The 24,686-nt window shown below is 45.0% G+C and overlaps 1 protein-coding gene across 6 annotated transcripts in view; it reads left to right on the top strand.

Annotated features, from left to right (window-relative positions):
- Positions 1-24,686, top strand: part of GNAT2 (G protein subunit alpha transducin 2) — a 70,543-nt gene that overhangs the window by 11,637 nt on the left and 34,220 nt on the right. Inside the window, exon 1 of one of the 6 annotated variants that reach the window (XM_056557896.1) lies at positions 6,531-6,577. The exons of 4 other annotated variants lie outside the window; for them this stretch is intronic. Coding sequence is in view for 1 of the 2 variants with exons in the window: in XM_056557895.1 (XP_056413870.1) it covers positions 16,687-16,708 (22 nt within the window). In the remaining variant the exon portion in view is untranslated. Of the gene's footprint in view, positions 1-6,530; positions 6,578-16,671; positions 16,709-24,686 lie in introns of those variants that run through there. One more of the 6 variants, XM_056557895.1, reaches the window with a different exon arrangement.

Raw genomic sequence — 24,686 nt, 5'->3', positions numbered from 1 at the left:
AACCTTAGGACTTCTTCTTGGTACTGGAGGAATGTCCCTGTGTTGCCAGCGTACTGGGATAGTACAAAAGCGTTGTACATGGCAACCTGTACCAAGTAGACCGCAACTTTTTTGTACCATGCCCGTGTTTTCCTCATGGCGTTATATGGCTTAAGGACTTGATCTGAGAGATCAACTCCCCCCATATACCGATTGTAGTCCAGAATACAATCGGGCTTGAGGACCGGTCCCACGGTACCTCACACAGGGACAGGGGTGCTGCCGTTCCCATGAATAGTGGTGAGCATAAGGACATCCCTCTTATACTTCACCAACAACAGGTTATCATGGGTGAGGGCACCCACCATGCTCCATCATGTGATTGACCAGGCTGTCACTGAAAAAAAACTTTAAAAAGTCCAGATCAGTGAAGCCAGCATGGTCAATCCGGATTCCTGAGTTGCCAACAAACTCAGGAATCCGTGGCTGATAACCCTCTGGGGGGCTCCAGACAGTGTAATCGGAAGGGGGCTCCGGTGCACTTGTCTGCGGGGCCGGACTCCTATTACGAGCGGCATTGCCACTCGTACTAGTGTCGGCCACTGGGTCACTCTCATGGGGGGTGCGTGGCCTCGCCTGGCGGCGGCGTCTCCGCCGCCCTACAGGGGACTCATCATCACTACTAGATGATGAGGAGGACGAGGAAGAACACAAAAATGTAGGATCTTTCTCGTCCTCAATGGCAGTTTCGGAGTCGGAGGCTAAAAAAGCGTAAGCCTCTGCTGCCGAAAATGCCCGGCGGGCCATCGCCTTTTTTCTACGGTGGCAGGGGGGGGGGCAGTGGCGGGGGGGAGGGGGTGTGTGCGGGGGGGGGGGGCGGGGAAGTATGTAGTGTGTGGTGCTTGGTGCTTGTAAAAAGTGTACAACAGTAATAGAAAAAAAAAAGCAAAAAGCTGCGGCCCCCCCAAAAAAAGGGGTGGCGCACACAGCTCCCTGAACCCCTAATAGGACCCGGGGTAAGGGATAGGACCCTGGGGGACCTATTAGGGGGTCAGGGGGGGATTTTTTTTATTAAAAGAAAAAAAAAAGCTGCGGCCAAAAAAAAAAACGGATGGTGCACGCAGCTCCCTGAACCCCTAATAGGACTCGGGGTCAGTGATCAGACCCTAATAGGACCCTTGGGGACCTATTAGGGGGTCAGGGGGGGGGCTTTTTTTAAAAACTTTTTTAACTTTATTAACTCCTACCTGTCCCTGCAATCCGCTGTCCCTATTCTAAGGCTGGTGAGGGGGCTCCGGAGCTCCGAGGGGGGATCCACGGTCTTCTCCTCACTGCTGCACCCGCTGACTGAATACAGAGAGCAGGTGCAGCAGCAGGAAGGGACCGTTAACCCCTCCTCTGCCACGCTACTATTGGTCAGAGGATCGCCGGCCAATAGTAGCGTTGCTGGGGAGGTGACAGTATTGTCACCTCTCCCCAGCAACGGCAGGTGATTGGCGGTGTATTGTACACTGCCGATCACCATCTAGTTCCGAGTCATCGGGTCACCACTGACCCGAATGACCAGAATCACCGCAGATCGCCCGCGCGATTTCGCATTTGCCTCGGACGCCTGCTGAACGATTTCAGCAGGCGTCCGGTTTCGCAACCCGCCCGGCGCACGTCGGGATGCGAAATTCGCCAGGACGTATGAGTACATGCCTGGTCCTTAAGACCCAGGGCGCAGGGACGTACTCATACATGCCTGGTCCTTAAGGGGTTAAGGACCAAGGACGTACTGGTACGTCCTGAGTACTTTCCCTTTCTATAACGTGGGGCCATGACAACGGCCGGGACCCGTGGCTAATAGCGCGTGGCAGTGATCGCGGTGCCGCGCGCTATTAACCCTTTAGACGCGGCGTTCAAAGTTGAACGCTGCGTCTAAAGTGAAAGTGAAACCATGCTGGTTAGCTCAGGGAGCTGTTCGGGATCGCTGCGGCGAAATCGCGGCATCCCGAACAGCTGTTAGACATGAGGAGGGTCTCCTACCTTTCCTCCTGGTGTCCGATCGCCGAATGACTGCTCAGTGCCTGAGATCCAGGCAAGAGCAGTCAAACAGCAGAATCATCGATCACTGGTTTCCTATGAGAAACCAGTGATCAATGTAAAAGATCAGTGTGTGCAGTGTTATAGGTCCCTATGGGAGCTAGAACACTGAAAAAAAAAAAGAAAAGTGAATAAATATCATTTAACACCTCCCCTATTAAAAGTTTGAATCACCCCCTTTTCCCATTAAAAAAAAAAAAAAACTGTGTAAATAAAAATTAACATATGTGGTATCGCCGCGTGCAGAAATGTCCGATTTATAAAAATATATCGTTAATTAAACCACACGGTCAATGGCGTACGCGCAAAAAAATTCAAAATTCCAAAATTGTGTATTTTTGGTCAGTTTTTAGATCATGAAAAAATTTATAACAAGTCCAATAAATACAAATAGGGTACCTCTAAAAACTTCAGATCACGGCGAAAAAAATTAGCCCTCATAACGACCCATACGCGGTAAAATAAAAAAGTTATAGGGGTCAGAAGATGACAATTTTAAACGTATAAATTTTCCTGCATGTAGTTATGATTTTTTTCAGAAGTACGACAAAATCAGTAGGGTATAAGTAGGGTATCATTTTAATCGTATGGACCTACAGAATAAAGAGAATGTGTCATTTTTATCGAAAAATTTACTGCGTAAAAACAGAAGTCCCCAAAATTTACAAAATGGTTTTTTTTTTCTATTTTGTCTCACAATGATTTTTTTTTCCATTTTGCCGTAGATTTTTGGGTAAAATGACTGATGTCATTACAAAGTAGAATTGGTGGGGCAAAAAATAAGCCATCATATGGATTTTTAGGTGCAAAATTGAAAGGGTTATGATTTTTTAAAGGTAAGGAGGAAAAAACGAAAGTGCAAAAACGGTCCTTAAGGGCCGTTTTTTTTTCAAATCTGACCAGTGTCACTTTATGCATTAATAACTCTGGGATGCTTTTACTAATCATTGTGATTCTGAGAATGTTTTTTCGTCACATATTCTACTTTATGTTAGTGGTAAATTTTTGTTTTCATGAAAAATTTGAAAATTTTGCATTTTTCTAACTTTGAAACACTCTGCATGTAAGGAAAGTGGACATTCCAAATAAATTATATATTGATTCACATATACAATATGTCTACTTTATGTAGGCATCATAAAGTTGACATGTTTTTACTTTTTGAAGACATTAGAGGACTTCAAAGTTTAGCAGCAATTTTCCAAATTTTCACCAAAATTTCTAAATCTGAATTTTTCTGGGACCAGTTCAGTTTTGAAGTGAATTTGAGGATCTTTATGTTAGAAATCCCCCATAAATGGCCCTATAATGAAAACTGCACCCATCAAAGTATTCAAAGTGATATCTAGAAAGTGTGTTAACCCTTATGGTGTTTCACAGGAATAGCTGCAAAATGGAGGCGAAAATTCCAAATCTCCTTTTTTTACACTAACATGTTCTTGTAGCCCCAATTTTTTCATTTTTACAAGTGTTAAATGTAGAAAAAGCACCACAAAATTTGTAGCCCAATTTCTCCCAAGTATGGAAATACCTAAAATGTGGATGTAAAGTGCTCTGCTGGCGAACTATAGGGCTCAGAAGGGAAGGAGCGACAATGGGATTTTGGAAAGAGAATTTTGTTGACATGGTTTTTGGGGGACATGTCACATTTAGGAAGCCCCCATAGTGCAAGAACAGCAAAAAAAAAAAAAAAACACACATGGCATGCCATTTGGGAAACTACACCCCCCCCAAGGAACATAACAAGGGGTACAGTAACCCTTAACTTCCCACAGGTTTTTGACAAACTTTCGTAAAATTTGGACTTGAAAATGAAAAATTAGATTTTTTTAAACCAAATTGCTGGTGTTACCCCATATTTTTCATTTTCACAAGGGGTAATAGGATAAAAAGCCCCCCAAAATGTGTAGCCCCATTTCTCCTGAGTAAGGAAATACCCAATATGTGGATGTAAAGTGTTCTGCTGGTGAACAACAGGGCTCAGAAGAGAAGGAGCAACATTTGGCTGTTAGATAATTTTGCTGAAATGGTTTTTAGGGGGCATGTCACATTTAGAAAGCCCCCATGGTCCCAGAACAGCAAAAAAAGAAATAAAAAATAAAAAAGCACATGGCACACCATTTGAGAAACTACACCCCTCGAGGAATGTAACAAGGGGTACAGTGAGCTTTAACAACCCAACGGTTATTCCAAGATATTTTTAACAGTGGGCTGTATATATTAAAAAATGTTATTTTTTATTTTTACAGCTTACGGTTTCAAAAATCTTGGAATCCCCTTTGAGGTCTAAATGCTCACTGTACCCCTTCTTATGTTCCTTGAGGGGTGTCATTTCCAAAATGAGGTCACTTGTGGGGGTTTCCACTGTCCTGGCACAATGGGGGCCTTACAAATATGACATGCCTCCATTTCAGCTAAATACACTTTCCAAAAAGCCCAATGGCGCTCCTTTCCTTCTGAGACCTGTAGTGCGTCAGCAGAGCACTTTACATCCACATATGGGGTTGTCCATATTTGGGATAAATTGTGTTTCAAATTTTGGGGTCTTTTACTCTTTTTATCCCTTGTGAAAATGAAAAATTTGGAGCAACAGGTTAGCATAAAAAGTTATTTTTTTTATTTTCACCGCCCCCTGTTCTAAAAATCTATCAGACATCTGCAGGGTCCAGATATTCACTGCACCGCTTGTTACATTCCTTGATGGGTGTAGTTTCCATTTTGCCTCATGCCAGGTGGAAAAATTCCTTCCCGACTCCAAATATCCAGAATAAATCCCTGGATCAACGTTCTTGGGACTTTTTGGGGATTAATACAACCAGAGACTTCCTCTTCCCCAGCACTGGCGGATTCACCTGCCTCCGGTGCTTCCTATCCGCGATTGACTTCTCCATGCCGGACATCAAGGCAGGAGAAGTCAAGCCGCCATAATACTGATCATCCGCATGTAGTTCTATGCCGATGATCAGTGTTAGGAATCAATGTAATGCATGTTATAGCCCCTAGAGGGGGCTATAACATAGCAAAAAAAAAGTGGAAAAAAAAGTTACTAATGATGATGAATTAACCCCTTCCCTAATAAAAGTAAGCAAAAAATGCATGCAGAAATGTCTGAACTATAAAAATATATTGTTAATTAAACTGCACAGTCAATGGCGTACACGCATGAAAATTCCAAAGTCCAAAATAGCGTATTTTTGGTCACTTTTTATAGCACAAAAAATGAATAAAAAGCGATCAAAAAGTCCAATAAAAACAAAAATGATACAGATTAAAACTTCACATCATACCGACCCATATGCTGAAAAATAAAAAAAGTTATAGGGGTCAGAAGATGACAATTTTAAACGTATTCATTTTTGTTCATGTAGTTATGATTTTTTTCTAAAGGTAAGACAAAATCAAACCTATATAAGTAGGGTATCATTTTAACCGTATGGACCTACAGAATAAAGATTAAGTGTCCCCCAAAAGTTACAAAATGGCATTTTTTCTTCAATTTTGTCGCACAATGAATTATTTTTTCAGTTTCGCCGTTTATTTTTGGGTAAAATGACTAGAATTGGTGGCACAAAAAATCAGCCATAATATGGAATTTTAGGTGCAAAATTGAAAGGGTTATGATTGTTTAAAGGTAAGGAGGAAAAAACAAAAGTGCAAAAATGGAAAAACCCTGAGTCCCCAAGGGGTTAAACAAGCTCTTAGTTACCACGGGTTACCACATGTGGCTGCAACTTTGACATTAAAGGGGTTATCCACCATAAGGTGATTTTAGTACGTACCTGGCAGACAGTAATGGACATGCTTACGAAGGATCTGCGCTTGTCTTGGGGATACATGGCTATGTTGTGAGATTACCATAACACTGTGGTTAGCTTTTTCTGAACTGGTATTTCCTGTTTGAGTTTTCCTTTTTTGCCTACAAATCCCATAATTCCATTTTCCTCCCTCCTACACATCAGCCACCCCACCCATTGAAACATGAATGAGCTGCATCCATTCAAAAGACCTGTGGTTTTCAATCAGGGTGCCTACAGCTGTTGCATTAGTTGCAGCTTGATCTCTCTCCCACCAAGCGATCCCTCCACCCATTGAAGCAGACAGGCTCCCTGTCATCAGCTGACTAGTGAGTCAGGTCTCGGCCACATTGCAACCTGGGAAAAATCTGAGACAACAGTCATTTTGTATGCTGTTAAATATTGGGGTGAAAATCACTGAAGAATTGTGAAAAAACCCTCACACACAGGTACAGACACTATATTATGAACTACACTAACTTTACAGCCCCTGTAGCATAGTCAAATATTTTTTTTTTCCTGGAATACCCCTTTAACTTAGCCTTAAAAACACTTTAAAACTATTTGAATACATTCCTAGGCGACTCTAACATGGCATTAGAACTCTTAGACAGTGTTGTACATGTTTTTTGAGGCTTATTTCATTGCAGGCTCACAGAGAACCTGTTCACTATGAACCAAACTTATTCAGGAAAGCTCACTGAACTCTATTTAGAAAGGTCATTTCCTATTTGAAAAATATTCTGTTTATATTTGTGCTATATTCCTGCTATGTAAAGTGTTCTGTTCACTGATGATAATCCAGTTCTGAAATAATACAGGTATAATTATCCCATAAGGAACAAGAATGTCACTCAATCCCCTGCACTACCCAGTGTTATACTTTACATACACCATTGTTACGCAGAGCGCTCCGGGTTCCTGCTCCTCCTCGGAGCGCTCGCGGCGTTCCTCTCTCTGCAGCGCCCCGGTGAGACCCGCTGACCGGGAGCGCTGCACTGACACTGCCGGCGGGGATGCGATTCGCATAGCGGGACACGCCCGCTCGCGAATCGCATCCCAAGTCACTCACCTGTCCTGGTCCCCGGCTGTCACGTCCTGGCGTGCGCGGCTCCGCTCCTTAGGGCGCGCGCCCGCCAGCTCTCTAAGATTTAAAGGGCCAGTGCCCCAATGATTGGTGCCTGGCCCAATCAGTCTAACTAGCTTCCACCTGCTCCCTGTCTATATAACCTCACTTCCCCTTCCCTTCCTTGCCGGATCTTGTTGCCTTGTGCCAGAGAAAGCGTTTAGTGTTGTCCAAAGCCTGTGTTCCAGACCTTCTGCTATTGCTATTGACTACGAACCTTGACGCCTGTCCCGACCTTCTGCTACGTCTGACCTTGCCTCTGTCTAGTCCTTCTGTCCCACGCCTTCTCAGCAGTCAGCGAGGTTGAGCCATTGCCGGTGGATACGACCTGGTTGCTACCGCCGCAGCAAGACCATCCCGCTTTGCGGCGGGCTCTGGTGAAAACCAGTAGCAACCTAGAACCGGTCCACCGACACGGTAAACGCCAATCCCTCGCTGACACAGAGGATCCACCTCCAGCTTGCCGAATCATAACAACCATATTTATGGTACACACCAACAAGTTCTCTGGAGAGAATACTTGTGTGCCACTAAGAGAAAAAGAGTTCCATAAAAGGCAGTTTAATACAATTACAGATGATGTCTGCAATGTAGAGGAAAAAACTAAATGGGTAATTCAAGGTTTTATAAATTAGTAATTCAATTTGCTAGTGACATATAATATAGCAGTATAACATTTATATAAAAATAAATTAAATAAAAGCAATAAAAGTCTATTTCAAATCCAACTGTTCTTCCATCTGTCATCATATAAAATACCTTTTAGTGTAGGGTCACACACAGAACATACCATACCCAGTGTATTTCACGCTGGAAGAAATCTGCCCAACAGTGGGAAATATGCTGCGTTTGTGCAATGATCAGACACACAGGGCTTTCCCTGCTGCACTCCCACGTGTGCAGTAAGATTCAGAGGCGGACTGAGCACACCAACCTATCTGTGACAAGAAGAAGAACAGGACTGCAGCTGGAAAAGCCCTGTGTGTCTGCTCACACAGCATATTGCCTGACAGATTTCTCACAGCGTGAAATACACTATGGGGGAGATTTATCATTGTTGCTTTGGTAAGCAAGTTCTGTAGGCATTTTTTTTTTGCTATAGTTTTGCTTTTGTATGGCACATTTATCATACTATAAAGGGATTGATAAATTTGGCTCACATAAGCAAAGTCCAATAAATTTGAATACCATTTTTTTAGCGCACATAAGCTAAAACCAAACAATGACTTCAGAACGCCAATTTGCAGCTTTGAAAAAAATGTGTGATATGTATATATATATATATATATATATATATGTGTGTATGTTTATTACATTTTTTTTACCACTTTTTGTCCCATAAATGTACTAACTAATTTTTTGTACGTTTTTTTTTACTTATCATTTCAGATCAGTGTATCCTGTGGATTACTTTAGAATTGGAGGACTACGGTGACCAGTGTTTTTTTTTGTTTAATGTTAATAAAATGGTTAACGAGGGCTTTTGGGGTAGAGTTTTGTTGGAATACATTTTTTTTTAAAACCTGTTGTGTTTTATTTATTTTTTATTTACTTTACAGGCTTAGTAGTGGAAGTCGTCTTATAGAGGGAGTCCATTACTTAGCCGGGCTTAGTGTTAGCCACAAAAACAGCTAGCGCTAACCCCCAATTATTACCCCGGTACCCACCGCCACAGGCCCGGTGCGTAAAAAATGGCGCACCTGGGCCTAGGCTGTAACAGGCTGGCATTAATTAGGCTGGGGAGGGCCAGTAACAATGGTCTTCGCCCACACTGGTAACGTCAGGCTGTTGCTGCTTGGTTGGTATTTGGCTGAGAATAAAAATAGGGGGAACCTTATGCTTTTTTTTTTGCATAAATAATTAAATATTTTAAAAAAATGCATAAAGGTCCCCCTATTTTTATTTTCAGCAAAATACCATCCAAGCAACAACAGCCTGAAGTTACCAGGGTGGGCGAGGACCATTGTTACTGGCCCTCCCCTGCCTAAATAACGCCAGCCTGTTACCGCCTAGGCCCAGGAGTGCCATTTTTGATGCTCCAGGCCTGTTGGTATCTGCTGTTCCCAGCACCGCTGTGGAGGTGGGTACCGGGGTAATAATTGGGGGTTAACGCTAGCTGTTTTTGTGGCTAACGCTAAGCCCAGGCTTAGTACTGGACTCCGTCTATAAGACAGCTTCCACTACTAAGCCGGTCAAGTAAATAAAATAAAAAAACAACACTTTTAAATAAATGTTATTCCAAAAAGCACTCGCCCACAAGCCCTTGTTAACCATGTTATTAACATTAAACAAAAAGAAAAAAAAAAACGCTGATCATTGACGCAGTCCAATGAATCCGAAGTAGTCCACAGGATACACAGATCTGAAATGAGAAAAAAAAGAAAAATAGGTTAATACATTTATTGTCACCCGCCCACTCATCTCCCATGCCGCACGACCACAACTCCCAGCATGCCCTTACAGTAAGGACATGCTGGGAGTTGTAGGCATGTGGTGTAGGAGATGTGCAAGTGACAAGCTTGTCACCTCCCCCGCTGCATGACTACAACTCCCAGCATGCCCTTACAGTAAGGACATGCTGGGAGTTGTAGTTGTGCAGCGAGGGTGGGTGACAAGCTTGACAACTGCTGGAAGGTGTAATAGTGCAACAGGAGGCAGGTGATAAGCTTGTCACCTGCCCCACAACTACAACTCCCAGCATATGTTGTAGTTGTGCATCAGAGGGCAGGTGTCAAGCTTGTCACCCGCCCTCGCTGCACAACTACATCTCCCAGCATGTCTTTACTGTAAGAACATGCTGGGAGTTGTAATCCTGCAAACCAGGGAAGCGGGCGGTAATGCGCTCCGCTCCCTGGCCGGCGGTGATCAGAAAATCACTGTAATTTCATATTTCCCGCCGGGTCCCGTGACACGGAACCCGGCGAGAAATTTGAAATTACAGTAAACTCCACAGCGCCGTAGCAAAGGGCTGCCCGGGACTCCCGCAGCCTGGCCAGGAGATGTGCAGGAGCTGTCCTTGCCATCCCTCAGCGTGTACTGCAGCACTGAGGGATGGCAGGGACGGCTCTTGCACATCTCCCAGCCCGTCTGCAGGAGTCCCGGGCAGCTGCAGAGTGATGACTGCCCGGGCTCCTTTTAACATATAACAGAGCCGTGGAGTTTTAGTCCCTACTTTAAGATCAAATTTCCCGCCGGGTCCCATGATTGGTTGCTCGGTCCCGGCCAGTGAGAAATGTGAAATTACATTAGGGACTCCAAAAACTCCACGGCGCCAAGGTATGTTAAAGGAGCCCGGGCTGGCATCACTCTGCAGCTGCCCGGGCTCCATCTGATTCTATCCCCGCTACCCTCACTTAATGATGGAGGCACTGATTTACATCCACCCCCCCTTGTCTCCTACCCGCACAGCACATCTCCTGCCCTCTGCCTGCTACAAGACTACAACTCCCAGCATGCCCTCACTGTAAGGGCATGCTGGGAGTTGTAGTCTTGCAACAGGTAGCAGACAGATGGGAGATGCGCGGGCGGGTGGGAAACAAGGTGGGGATGTAAATCAGTGTAATCAATGTTCAAGTTGGTGTAGATTCCTGGAGCTTTTTAATCAGATGCGCCTAGATCTGCGACAGTCGCAGTTGATAAATCAGGGTGCACTGGAAGGTGAATAGTGAAAAAACGTCTACATGAGCAAGATGTCAAGATGAGCAGTGAGATGTAAACAAAAAGAAAGTCGCAAATAGGCGGAGTTGCACCAAATATACAGGAAAATAAGCTCTACAAACTTTGATAAATCTGGGCCTATGTCTTCATTGTATGTGACCATACCCTTAGAGAGAGTATCTTTGCATTAGAAGGCAATAGTGACAGTTTGAACCCAACAGACTTAATTAAACCTGACACCAAGTAAGGTCTGAGAGCCCTGATTGTTACGCCGAGCGCTCCGGGTCCCCGCTCCTCCCCGGAGCGCTCGCAGCGTTCTCTCATTCGCAGCGCCCCGGTCAGACCTGCTGACCGGGTGCGCTGCGATATTACTCCCAGCCGGGATGCGATTCGCGATGCGGGACGCGCCCGCTCGCGATGCGCATCTCGGCTCCCGTACCTGACCCGTTCCCCGTCTGTGTTGTCCCGTCGCGCGCGGCCCCGCTCCTTAGGGCGCGCGCGCGCCGGGTCTCTGCCATTTAAAGGGCCGCTGCGCCACTGATTGGCGCAGCAGGCCTAATCAGTATTCTCACCTGTGCACTCCCTACTTATAACTCACTTCCCCTGCACTCCCTCGCCGGATCTTGTTGCCATTGTGCCAGTGAAAGCGTTCCCTTGTGTGTTCCTAGCCTGTGTTCCAGACCTCCTGCCATTGCCCCTGACTACGATCCTTGCTGCCTGCCCTGACCTTCTGCTACGTCCGACCTTGCTCTTGTCTTCTCCCTTGTACCGCGCCTATCTTCAGCAGTCAGAGAGGTTGAGCCGTTGCTGGTGGATACGACCTGGTTGCTATCGCCGCTGCAAGACCATCCCGCTTTGCGGCGGGCTCTGGTGAATACCAGTAGCAACTTAGAACCGGTCCACCAGCACGGTCCACGCCAATCCCTCTCTGGCACAGAGGATCCACCTCCAGCCAGCCGAGTCGTGACAGTAGATCCGGCCATGGATCCCGCTGAAGTCCCACTGCCAGTTGTCGCCGACCTCACCACGGTGGTCGCCCAGCAGTCGCAACAGATAGCGCAACAAGGTCACCAGCTGTCTCAACTGACCGTGATGCTACAGCAGCTATTACCACAGCTCCAGCAACAATCTCCTCCGCCAGCTCCTGCACCTCCTCCGCAGCGAGTGGCCGCTTCCGGCTTACGATTATCCTTGCCGGATAAATTTGATGGGGACTCTAAGTTTTGCCGTGGCTTTCTTTCGCAATGTTCCCTGCACTTGGAGATGATGTCGGACCAGTTTCCAACTGAAAGGTCTAAGGTGGCTTTCGTAGTCAGCCTTCTGTCTGGGAAAGCTCTGTCATGGGCCACACCGCTCTGGGACCGCAATGACCCCGTCACTGCCTCTGTACACTCCTTCTTCACGGAGATCCGAAGTGTCTTTGAGGAACCTGCCCGAGCCTCTTCTGCTGAGACTGCCCTGCTGAACCTGGTCCAGGGTAATACTTCTGTTGGCGAGTACGCCATCCAATTCCGTACTCTTGCCTCCGAATTATCCTGGAATAATGAGGCCCTCTGCGCGACCTTTAAAAAAGGCCTATCCAGCAACATTAAAGATGTGCTGGCCGCACGAGAAATTCCTGCTAACCTGCATGAACTTATTCATCTTGCCACCCGCATTGACATGCGTTTTTCCGAAAGGCGTCAGGAGCTCCGCCAGGATATGGACTTTGTTCGCACGAGGCGGTTTCTCTCCCCGGCTCCTCTCTCCTCTGGTCCTCTGCAATCCGTTCCTGTGCCTCCCGCCGTGGAGGCTATGCAAGTTGACCGGTCTCGCTTGACACCTCAAGAGAGGACACGACGCCGCATGGAGAACCTATGCCTGTACTGTGCCGGTACCGAACACTTCTTGAAAGATTGTCCTATCCGTCCTCCCCGCCTGGAAAGACGTATGCTGACTCCGCACAAAGATGAGACAGTTCTTGATGTCTACTCTGCTTCTCCACGCCTTACTGTGCCTGTGCGGATATCTTCCTCTACCTTCTCCTTCTCTGCTACGGCCTTCTTGGATTCCGGATCTGCAGGAAATTTTATTTTGGCCTCTCTCATCAACAGGTTCAACATCCCGGTGACCAGTCTCGCCAGACCCCTCTACATCAATTCTGTTAACAATGAAAGATTGGACTGTACCGTGCGTTACCGCACGGAACCTATCCTAATGTGCATCGGACCTCATCACGAAAAAATTGAATTTTTGGTCCTCTCCAACTGCACTTCTGAAATTCTTCTTGGATTACCGTGGCTTCAACGCCATTCCCCAACCCTTGATTGGTCCACAGGAGAAATCAAGAACTGGGGTACTTCTTGTCACAAGGACTGTCTTAAATCGGTGCCCAGTACTCCTTGCCGTGACCCTGTGGTTCCCCCTGTATCCGGTCTTCCTAAGGCTTATATGGACTATTCTGACGTTTTTTGCAAAAAGCAAACTGAGACTTTGCCTCCTCACAGGCCTTATGACTGTCCTATTGACCTCCTCCCGGGTACTACCCCACCCCGGGGCAGAATCTATCCTCTGTCTGCTCCAGAGACCCTTGCCATGTCGGAGTACATCCAGGAGAATTTAAAAAAGGGGTTTATCCGCAAGTCCTCCACTCCTGCCGGAGCTGGATTTTTTTTTGTGTCCAAAAAAGATGGCTCCCTACGTCCTTGTATTGATTACCGCGGACTTAATAAAATCACGGCAAAAAAACGCTACCCCTTACCTCTTATCTCGGAACTCTTTGATCACTTACAAGGTGCCCACATCTTTACCAAACTGGACTTAAAAGGTGCTTATAATCTCATCCGCATCAGGGAGGGGGACGACTGGAAGACCGCATTTAACACCAGAGATGGACACTTTGAGTATCTGGTCATGCCCTTTGGCCTATGCAACGCCCCTGCCGTCTTCCAAGACTTTGTTAATGAAATTTTTCGTGATCTCCTATATTCCTGTGTTGTGGTTTATCTGGACGATATTCTGATTTTTTCTGCTAACTTAGAAGAACACCGCCAGCATGTCCGCATGGTTCTTCAGAGACTTCGTGACAATCAACTTTATGCCAAAATGGAGAAATGTCTCTTTCAATGTCAATCTCTTCCTTTCCTAGGATACTTGGTCTCTGGCCAGGGACTACAAATGGACCCAGATAAACTCTCTGCCGTCTTAGATTGGCCACGCCCCTCCGGACTCCGTGCTATCCAAAGTTTTTTGGGGTTCGCCAATTATTACAGACAGTTTATTCCACACTTTTCCACTATTGTGGCTCCTATCGTGGCTTTAACCAAGAAAAATGCCAATCCCAAGTCCTGGTCCCCCCAAGCGGAAGACGCATTTAAACATCTCAAGTCTGCCTTTTCTTCCGCTCCCGTGCTCTCCAGACCTGACCCATCTAAACCCTTCCTATTGGAGGTAGATGCCTCCTCAGTGGGAGCTGGAGCTGTCCTTCTACAAAAAAATTCTTCCGGGCATGCTGTGACTTGTGTTTTTTTTTTCTAGAACCTTCTCCCCGGCGGAGAGAAACTATTCCATCGGGGATCGAGAACTACTGGCCATTAAATTGGCGCTTGAGGAATGGAGGCACCTGCTGGAGGGATCAAAATTTCCAGTTATCATATACACTGATCACAAGAATCTCTCCTACCTCCAGTCTGCCCAACGACTGAACCCTCGCCAGGCTAGGTGGTCGTTGTTCTTTGCCCGTTTTAACTTTGAAATCCATTTTCGCCCTGCTGACAAGAACATTAGGGCCGATGCCCTCTCTCGTTCTTCTGATGCCTCTGAAGTAGAGGTCTCTCCGCAACACATCATTCCTCCGGACTGTCTGATCTCCACTTCTCCAGCTTCCATCAGGCAAACTCCTCCAGGGAAGACCTTCGTTTCTCCACGCCAGCGTCTCGGGATTCTCAAATGGGGACACTCCTCCCACCTCAAAGGCCATGTGGGCATCAAAAAATCCTTGCAACTCATCTCTCGATTTTATTGGTGGCCGACTCTGGAGACTGATGTTATTGATTTCGTGCGGGCCTGTACTGTCTGTGCCCGGGATAAGACTCCTCACCAGAAGCCTGCTGGTCTCCTTCATCCTCTGCCTGTTCCTGAACAGCCTTGGTCACAGATTGGTATGGACTTTATTACGGACTTGCCCTCATCCCGTGGCAACACAGTTGTTTGGGTGGTCGTTGATCGATTTTCCAAGATGGCACATTTTATTCCTCTTCCTGGTCTTCCTTCAGCGCCTCAGTTGGCAAAGCAATTTTTTGTACACATTTTTCGCCTTCACGGTTTGCCCACGCATATCGTCTCAGATAGAGGCGTCCAATTCGTGTCTAAATTCTGGAGGGCCCTCTGTAAACAGCTCAAGATCAAATTAAACTTCTCTTCTTCTTATCATCCCCAATCCAATGGGCAAGTAGAAAGAGTTAATCAGGTCCTGGGTGACTATTTACGGCATTTTGTTTCCTCCCGCCAGGATGACTGGGCAGATCTTCTACCATGGGCCGAATTCTCATACAACTTCAGAGTCTCCGAATCTTCTGCCAAGTCCCCATTTTTCGTGGTGTACGGCCGTCACCCTCTTCCCCCCTCCCTACTCCCTTGCCCTCTGGTTTGCCCGCTGTGGATGAAGTGACTCGTGATCTTTCCACCATATGGAAAGAGACCCAAAATTCTCTTTTACAGGCTTCATCCCGGATGAAAAGATTTGCTGATAAAAAAAGAAGAACTCCCCCCATTTTTGCTCCCGGAGACAAGGTATGGCTCTCCGCTAAATATGTCCGCTTTCGTGTCCCCAGTTACAAACTGGGACCACGCTATCTTGGTCCTTTCAAAATCAAGTGCCAGATCAACCCTGTCTCTTACAAACTCCTTCTTCCTCCTTCTCTCCGTATTCCCAATGCCTTCCATGTCTCTCTCCTTAAACCACTCATCCTTAACCGCTTCTCTCCCAAAGTTGTTTCTCCCACTCCAGTTTCCGGATCTTCTGACGTCTTTTCTGTGAAGGAGATTCTAGCATCCAAAACGGTCAGAGGTAAAAGATTCTTCTTGGTCGACTGGGAGAATTGCGGCCCTGAGGAGAGATCCTGGGAACCTGAGGACAACATCCTGGACAAAAGTCTTATCCTCAGGTTCTCAGGCTCCAAAAAGAGGGGGAGACCCAAGGGGGGGGGTACTGTTACGCCGAGCGCTCCGGGTCCCCGCTCCTCCCCGGAGCGCTCGCAGCGTTCTCTCATTCGCAGCGCCCCGGTCAGACCTGCTGACCGGGTGCGCTGCGATATTACTCCCAGCCGGGATGCGATTCGCGATGCGGGACGCGCCCGCTCGCGATGCGCATCTCGGCTCCCGTACCTGACCCGTTCCCCGTCTGTGTTGTCCCGGCGCGCGGCCCCGCTCCTTAGGGCGCGCGCGCGCCGGGTCTCTGCCATTTAAAGGCCCGCTGCGCCACTGATTGGCGCAGCAGGCCTAATCAGTATTCTCACCTGTGCACTCCCTACTTATACCTCACTTCCCCTGCACTCCCTCGCCGGATCTTGTTGCCATTGTGCCAGTGAAAGCGTTCCCTTGTGTGTTCCTAGCCTGTGTTCCAGACCTCCTGCCGTTGCCCCTGACTACGATTCTTGCTACCTGCCCTGACCTTCTGCTACGTCCGACCTTGCTCTTGTCTTCTCCCTTGTACCGCGCCTATCTTCAGCAGTCAGAGAGGCTGAGCCGTTGCTGGTGGATACGACCTGGTTGCTACCGCCGCTGCAAGACCATCCCGCTTTGCGGCGGGCTCTGGTGAATACCAGTAGCAACTTAGAACCGGTCCACCAGCACGGTCCACGCCAATCCCTCTCTGGCACAGAGGATCCACCTCCAGCCAGCCGAGTCGTGACACTGATACAATAACATAGGTGATAAGAAGAGTACAGTATTTGCCGGGATAAGAGTGGCTACTGAATTTTGCCATACTTCATTCCTATGATCTATTGACCTTTACAGCTTCTGATACTAAAGACAGAGGACACTTTGCTGCAATGTTTGCTGCAAATGATCTGGACATTTCTTAAAGGTTGGGAGAATTCAGGCCTTAGGCCTAGTTGAACTGGAGGATATATCAAGTACTGCTGCATATACCAATCCTTTAAATCCTGCCCATAGTGGTTCTAAGTTACAAACTGGGAAACATTGTTTATATTTCATTGTTGTCAGCTCATTGTGTTAATTAAAGAGAAAGGTAATCCACAACCTGTACCATCAATTATATGACATTGTAGAACAAATATGTCTAAACGAAGAAAAAAAGCACAAAGTTTTTTGAATTGTGTTTTCCCAGCTCCTCCTATAGCTAGAGCTGTCAAATAGCTTAGAAGGGGACTGGGTAGCTCTTAAAAGGGCCGGACTGGAACCCAAAATAGGCCCGGGCATTTTTGAATTAGCAGCCCATTTTAGCCATTGGTGGGTGTGGCTATGTGAAGGCAGAGCCACAAATGCGAGGGGCCAAATGTTAATCATAGTTGGGTATAATAGGATACATAATGGACAAAAAAATAAATAAATGCTATGGTCACACAGTGTATTTTAGGTGTACTTCATTATTTTTTTTTTCAAATGCGTCCGCAAAATCATGGAAAGACTGTGTTCATATTTTTAACCTCTTGGAGACGCAGGGCTTACAGGTACACCCTGCATCCCAGGTCCTTAAGGACACAGGACATACCTGTATGCCCTGTTCCCCCTTAGTGGGTTGAAACCGTTCTGACAGCGGAGAACGGGTTAAACCTGGTGGGTCCCGGTTGCTACGTGCAGCCAGGACCCAAGGCTAATGCCGGGCACGGCATCAACCCTTTAGATGCCGCGATCAAAGTTGATCGTGGCGTCTAAAGTGAAAGAATCCTGGCAGCTCAGAGGAGCTGATCGGGACTATTGCAACAAAATCGCGATGTCCTGGTCAGCTTACCAGAGGATGGGAGGGTGCTTACCTGCCTTTCCGTCGTCCGATCAGCGATCTACTGCTCCATGCCTGCTCAGCAGGCAGAAGCAGCAAAGCGCCAGTAACACTGATCAATGCTATGCTATGGCATAGCATTGATCAGTGTAAGAAAGATTGCATGTTGTACCCCCTATGGGGGCAAAAAAAAAAATAGTGCAAAATGTAAAAAAAAAATGTTTAATGAAAGTTCATTAACCCCTTCCCTATTAAAAGTTTAAATCACCCCCCTTTTCCCATTTTTTTTTAAATAAAATAGTGTAAAAAAATAGAAATAATCATATGTGGTATCCCCGCATGCGTAAATGTCTGAACTATTAAAATATCAGGTTAGCTAAACCACACGGTCGATGGCGTACAACGTAAAAAAATATATATACCAAAGTCCAAAATTGTGCATTTTTGGTCACTTCATATGCCATAAAAATATTAATAAAAAGCGATTAAAAAGTCCCATCAAAACAAAAATGGTACCGATAAAAACTACAGACGATGGCGCAAAAATTTAGCCCTCATACTGCCCCATATGCGGAACAATAAAAAAGTTATAGTGGTCAGATAAGGAAAATTTCAAACATATTAATTTTGTTTATAATTTTATAATTATAAGTTATTATAAGTATAAATTATAAGTATTAAAATAAAAATAAAACCTACATAAATTGGGTATCCTTATATGGACTATATAGACCTACAGAATAAAGATAAGGTGTGATTTTTATCGAAAAGTGCACTGCGTAGAAACGGGAGCCCCCCAAATTTACAAAATGGCGTTTTTTTTTTAAATTTCATCCCACAAATAATTTTTTTTTCGCCACAGGTTTTATTATAAAATAAGTGATATAATAACAAAGTACAATTGGTGATGCAAAAAACAAGCCCTTATATGGATCTGTAGGTGCAAAATCTAAAGTTTTTGCACCTAAAGACCCATTTAAGGGCTTGTTTTGTGCCAGCCGCACTGACTGCTGGGAGTTGTAGTTTTACAGCCAAGCTTGGGGGAGACAAAATATAAAAAGTCTCAGAGGACACCAGGGGCCACAGGAGCAGGTGGAATCGAAGGTAAACTGCACAGACAAGGTACTGTGGAGGCTTTGAAGCATTTTATTTTCTTAAGTTCCCTAGAGTACCCCTTTAAAGTGAAAATGGTCTGAGTCCCTAAGGGGTTAATATTAATGTGCTTAACGTAAGTGTATGGGAAAGCAGATGTCTGTGTACACAATATGTAAAAAAGGACAAATTTTTTATTGCCGTTTAAAAAAGTCACATGTTACATTTTTGATAAGTAACATTTTTGATATTGAAATACAGTGGGGCAAAAAAGTATTTAGTCAGCCACCAAATGTGCAAGTTCTCCCACTTAAAAAGATGAGAGAGGCCTGTAATTTTCATCATAGGTATACCTCAACTATGATAGACATAATGAGAAAAAAAAATCCATAAAATCACATTGTCTGATTTTTAAAGAATTTATTTGCAAATTATGGTGGAAAATAAGTATTTGGTCAATAACAAAAGTTAATCTCAATACTTTGTTATATACCCTTTGTTGGCAATGACAGAGGTCAAACAGAGGCCAAGTCTTCACACACTATTGCTGGTATTTTGGCCCATTCCTCCATTCAGATCTCCTCTAGAGCAGTGATGTTTTGGGGCTGTCACAGGGCAAAACGGACTTTCAACTCCATCCAAAGGTTTTCTATGGGGTTGTGATCTGGAGACTGGCTAGGCCACTCCAGGACCTTGAAAAATGCTTCTTACAAAGCTACTCCTTCGTTGCCCAGGCGGTGTATTTGGGATCATTGTCATGCTGGAAGACCCAGCCACGTTTCATCTTCAATGCCCTTGCTGATGGAAGGAGGTTTTCACTCAAAATCTCACAATACATAGCCCTATTTATTCTTTCCTTTACACAGATCAGTTGTCGTGGTCCCTTAGCAGAAAAACAGCCCCAAAGCATGATATTTCCACCCCCATGCTTCACAGTAGGTATGGTGTCCTTTGGATGCAACTCAACATTCTTTCTCCTCCAAATACAAAGAGTTGAGTTTTTACCAAAAAGTTCTTGGTTTCAAATTACCATATGACATTCTCCCAATACTATTCTGGATTATCCAAATGCTCTCTAGTAAACTTCAGACGGGCCCGGACATGTACTGGCAAGCAAATGGGACACGTCTGGCACTGCATGATTTGAGTCCCTGGCGGCATAGTGTGTTACTGATGGTAGCCTTTGTTACTTTGGTCCCAGCTCTCTGCAGGTCATTCACTAGGTCCCTCCGCGTGGTTCTGGGATTTTTGCTCACCGTTCTTGTGATCATTTTGACACCACGGGGTGAGATCTTGCATGAAGCCCCAGATCGAGGGAGATTATCAGTGGTCTTTTATTTTCTAATAATTTCTTCCACAGTTTATTTCTTTACTTCCTTGCTTGCCTATTGCAGATTCAGTCGTACTAGCCTAATGCAGGTCTACAATTTTGTTTCTGGTGTCCTTCGACAGCTCTTTGGTCTTGGCCATAGCAGAGTTTGGAGTGTGACTGTTTGAGGTTGTGGACAGGTGTCTTTTATACTGGTAACAAGTTCAAACAGGTGCCATTAATACAGGTAACGAGTGGAGGACAGAGGAGACTCTTAATCCCCTTAAGGACCCAGGGTTTTTCCGTTTTTGCATTTTCATTTTTTCCTCCTTACCTTTAAAAAATCATAACGCTTTCAATTTTGCACCTAAAAATCCATATGATGGCTTATTTTTTGTGCCACCAATTCTACTTTGTAATCATGTCAGTAATTGTACCCAAAAAACTAGAGAAACGGAAAAAAATCATTGTGAGACAAAATTGAAAAAAATAAACAAACGCCATTATGTTAATTTGGGGGCTTCTGTTTCTACACAGTACATTGTTCGGTAAAAATGATACCTTCTCTTTATTCTGTAGGTTCATATGATTAAAATGATACCCTACTTATGTAGGTTTGATTTTGTGGAAAAATTTATAACTACATGCAGGAAAATGTATACGTTTAAAATTGTTATCTTCTGACCCCTATAACTTTTTTATTTTTCCGCATATGGGGCAGTATGAGGGTTCATTTTTTGCTGATATAAAAAGTGACCAAAATACACTATTCTGGACTTTGGAATTTTTTTGCGCATACGCCATTGACCGTGCGGTTTAATTAACGATATATTTTTAAAATTCGGACATTTCGGCACATGGCGATACCACATAGGTTTATTATTTTTTTTAATTTACACTGGATTTTTTTTTAAATGGGAAAAGGGGGGTGGATTCAAACTTTTATTAGGGAAGGGGTTAAATGATCTTTATTCAGTTTTGGTTTTTTTCACTTTTTTTTTTGCAATGTTATAGCTCCCATAGGGGACTATAACACTGAACACACTGATCTTTTACGTTGATCAATGGTTTCTCATAGGAAACCATTGATCAATGATTCTGCCGCTTGACTGCTCCTTGACTGCTGAGCAGTCATTCGGCGATCGGACACAAGGAGGCAAGGTAAGGGACCCTCCTGCTGTCTCACAGCTGTTCGGGATGCCGCAATTTTGCCGCGGACATTGCTAACCGGCAATGATTCAGTTTGCCGGTTAGCAAAGCTCGGTACCGTGATCAGTGCCACGCGCTATTAGCCACGGGTCCCGGCTGTTGTTAGAGGCCGTGTTATAGAATACCGGTACGTCATGGGTCCTTAACAGGTTAAAGAAGAAGTTACAGGTCTGTGACAGACAGAAATCTTGCTTGTTTTAGGTGACCGAATACTTATTTTCCACCATAATTTGCAAATAAATTCTTTAAAAATCAGACAATGTGATTTTATGGATTTTTTTTTCTCATTGTCTCTCATAGTTTGAGGTATACCTATGGTGAAAATTACAGGCTTCTCTCACCTTTTTAAATGGTAGAACTTTCACTATTGGTGGCTGACTAAATACTTTTTTGCCACACTGTATGCCTTGCCTGAGAATACATTGTGTGAACCTAGCCTGTTAAGGTAAGACAATTTCCCATGATAAAAACACATGCCTCTAAAAAAAAATCATATAGTTAACAAATAACACCAGTATACAAGGAGAAAATATTATCACTATACATATTACCATCATACTGTTACTGACCAAATGCTTTTTACTGTGACCAATATTAGCAATAATACCAGTATACAAGGAGAAATATTATCACCATGCATAATACCATCATATTGTTACTGACCAAATCCTGTATACTGACCAATATTACCAATACTACCAGTATACAAGGAGGAATATAACCACCATTCATATTACATTAGAATCTCCCAATAGCGGACACTCACGGGGAATAAAAAAGCGCCCTCTATTGAGAGATGTCCCTTATTGGGAAAAAGGCTCAAAATTCCTAAACGATGGAATACTGTACTGTACTCACTCCAGAGTGTAATTACCTATAAAACACAATAAAAAGCAATATTACAGTAGAATCTCCCAGTGTTGTTTAATCTCCCCTTATCCCTCCCCATATACTTTCAACCCCCTTTATACCCTGTGCCATCTTATTCCCCTGTGCATTGTGCCAAATCCTGCACCACAGACTGTCCAGGAGTTGGCGGATGCTTTAGTCCAGGTCTGGGAGGACATCCCTCAGGAGACCATCCGCCTCCTCATCAGGAGCATGCCCAGGCATTGTAGGGAGGTCATATGGGCACATGGAGGCCACACACACTACTGAGCCTCATTTTTTACTTGATTTAAGGACATTACGTCAAAGTTGGATTAGCCTGTAGTGTGGTTTTCCACTTTGATTTTGAGTGTGACTCAAGATCCAGACCTCCATGGGTTGATACATTTGATTTCCATTGATAATTTTTGTGTGATTTTGTTGTCAGCACATTCAAATATTTAAAGATGAAAATATTTCATGCGATTAGTTCATTCATTCAGATCTAGGATGTGTTATCTTATTGTTCCCTTTATTTTTTTGAGCAGTGTACATTAAGTCTTATGGGACTCTGCCGGGGAATTAAAAACTGTCGCTATTGGGAGGTATCCGCTAAGGGAGATTTTACTGTACCATCATACTGTTACTGACCAAATCCTGCATACTGAGACCAATATTACCAATAAAACCAGTATGCAAGGAGGAATATTATCACCATACATATTCCCATCATACTGTTACTGACCAAAACCTGTATACTGAGACCAGTACTACCAATAATACCAGTATACAAGGAGGAATATTATCACCATACATATTACTAACATACTGTTGTAGTTAGTGCAGTCAGTGTAGAGCAGTAGTGTCCTGAGCTTCACACTATTCTACAACAGTTATACTTCTATCCAAGGCTATGTTCACACGTCAAAATTTTTGTGCGGAATTCAACGAGATTCTGTTGCGTTGTGCACACAGTGGAATTTCTGTGCCATATGTTTCCGGCATGGAAATTCTGATTTCTGTGTCTGCAGAAAGAAGTAACTTGTCCATTCCTTCTGTAGGCTCTGCACGGAATGCATAGCCTATGAGACAGCGCATTCCTGTTCGGTCCTAGCGGAGGTATGTCTATGCCGGCGCCCGCAGTTTGCAAAATGTGTGAACATAGCCTAACAGTGGAGGCAGGAGCATTTTTATACTTCCAAAGTTGTGCTTGCTGCAGGCTCTCTCACCCCACTTGTGTCAGTGGCAGCTCTAGCAAGCAGCGGTCAGTGGAGCTCCCTGGAACATCACGGCGGACAAAAGTGTAGAGTATGTACACAGCAACTCCTTCAGCAGAATAGTGAGTACAGTTCTGGAGTATAATACAGGATGTAACTTAGCATCAGTATAGGATAAGTTATGTAATGTATATACACAGTGCTCTGGAGTATAATACAGGATATAACTCAGGATTAATACAGGATAAGAAATGTAATTTATGCAAGTCTTACAATGACCCCACCAGCAGGAGAACAGAGGGGTCAGCGATAGACGGGTCTGATGAAGTACAGAGGGATCCGGGATGGACAGAGGGGTCTGGTGGAGTACAGAGGGGTCAGGAACGGACAGAGGTGTCTGATGGAGTACATAAGGATCTGGGACAGACAGAGGGGTCTGGTGGAGTACAGAGGGGTCAGGGACAGACAGATGGGTCTTGTGGAGTACAGTGGGGTCAGGGACGGACAGAGGGGTCTGTTGGAGTACAGAGAGGTCAGGGACGGACAGAGGGTCTGGTGGAGTACAGAGGGGTCAGGGACAGAAAGAGGGGTCTGATGGAGTAATGAGGGGTCAGGAACAGACAGGGGTCTGGTGGAGTAAAGAGGGGTCAGGGATGGACAGAGGGGTCTGGTGGAGTATAGAGGGGTCAGGGACAGAAACAGGGGTCTGGTGGAATACAAAGGGGTCAGGGACGGACAGAGGGGTCTGGTGGAATACAGAGGAATACATGGCTTGGGGAAGTGAACAAAATGGTTTAGAAGGGACATATTTCCTGTCATATAAATGGTACTGTAAGTTTCTCCCCTCTCTGGCTGCTCCTGTCAAGCTGTGTAAGGGTTAAACTTGCTGAAACAAACCTTCCTGATAAGAACACAGGAGCAGCCAGGGAGATCACATCCTGGGCCGATGGTGAATTTACCTCACAGCCCCTCTCTGGCCAGGATTACAAGAAGACTTCCTCCATAAAGAAAGATTAGATAACTGTCACAATGTGCATCCCTGCCACTTACTCAGTGGCAGGCTCTGTCAGCTCCGACAACTCTTAAAGCTGTGACTGCAAGTTGCGGCTCCTGAGTGTTTAGAGCAAGCAGGGAGGTGGCCCTGCTCTGAACACAGAGTCCATTGCAAAAAAAAAAACCCTGCCTATGGGCTGTTGCCTTGGCAGGGCTAAGATAGCTAATTTTTTCTTCAGCTATGCAATTGTAGGTATCATTAGGGTATGTTCACACTGCAGAATTCCCATACGGGAATATGCCCTCCGGAATTTCGCCATGTGAACCTTAACATTGGTGTGAATGTTCACACTGCAGGATTTCCGTAGCTGAAATTGAACCTGTACACTCTTACGGCCGAATTACGCACACACAT

The sequence above is a fragment of the Hyla sarda genome, chromosome 2 (genome assembly GCF_029499605.1).
Source record: "Hyla sarda isolate aHylSar1 chromosome 2, aHylSar1.hap1, whole genome shotgun sequence".
NCBI lineage: Eukaryota > Metazoa > Chordata > Amphibia > Anura > Hylidae > Hyla > Hyla sarda.
This window is presented reverse-complemented; position numbering and strand designations above follow the sequence as displayed.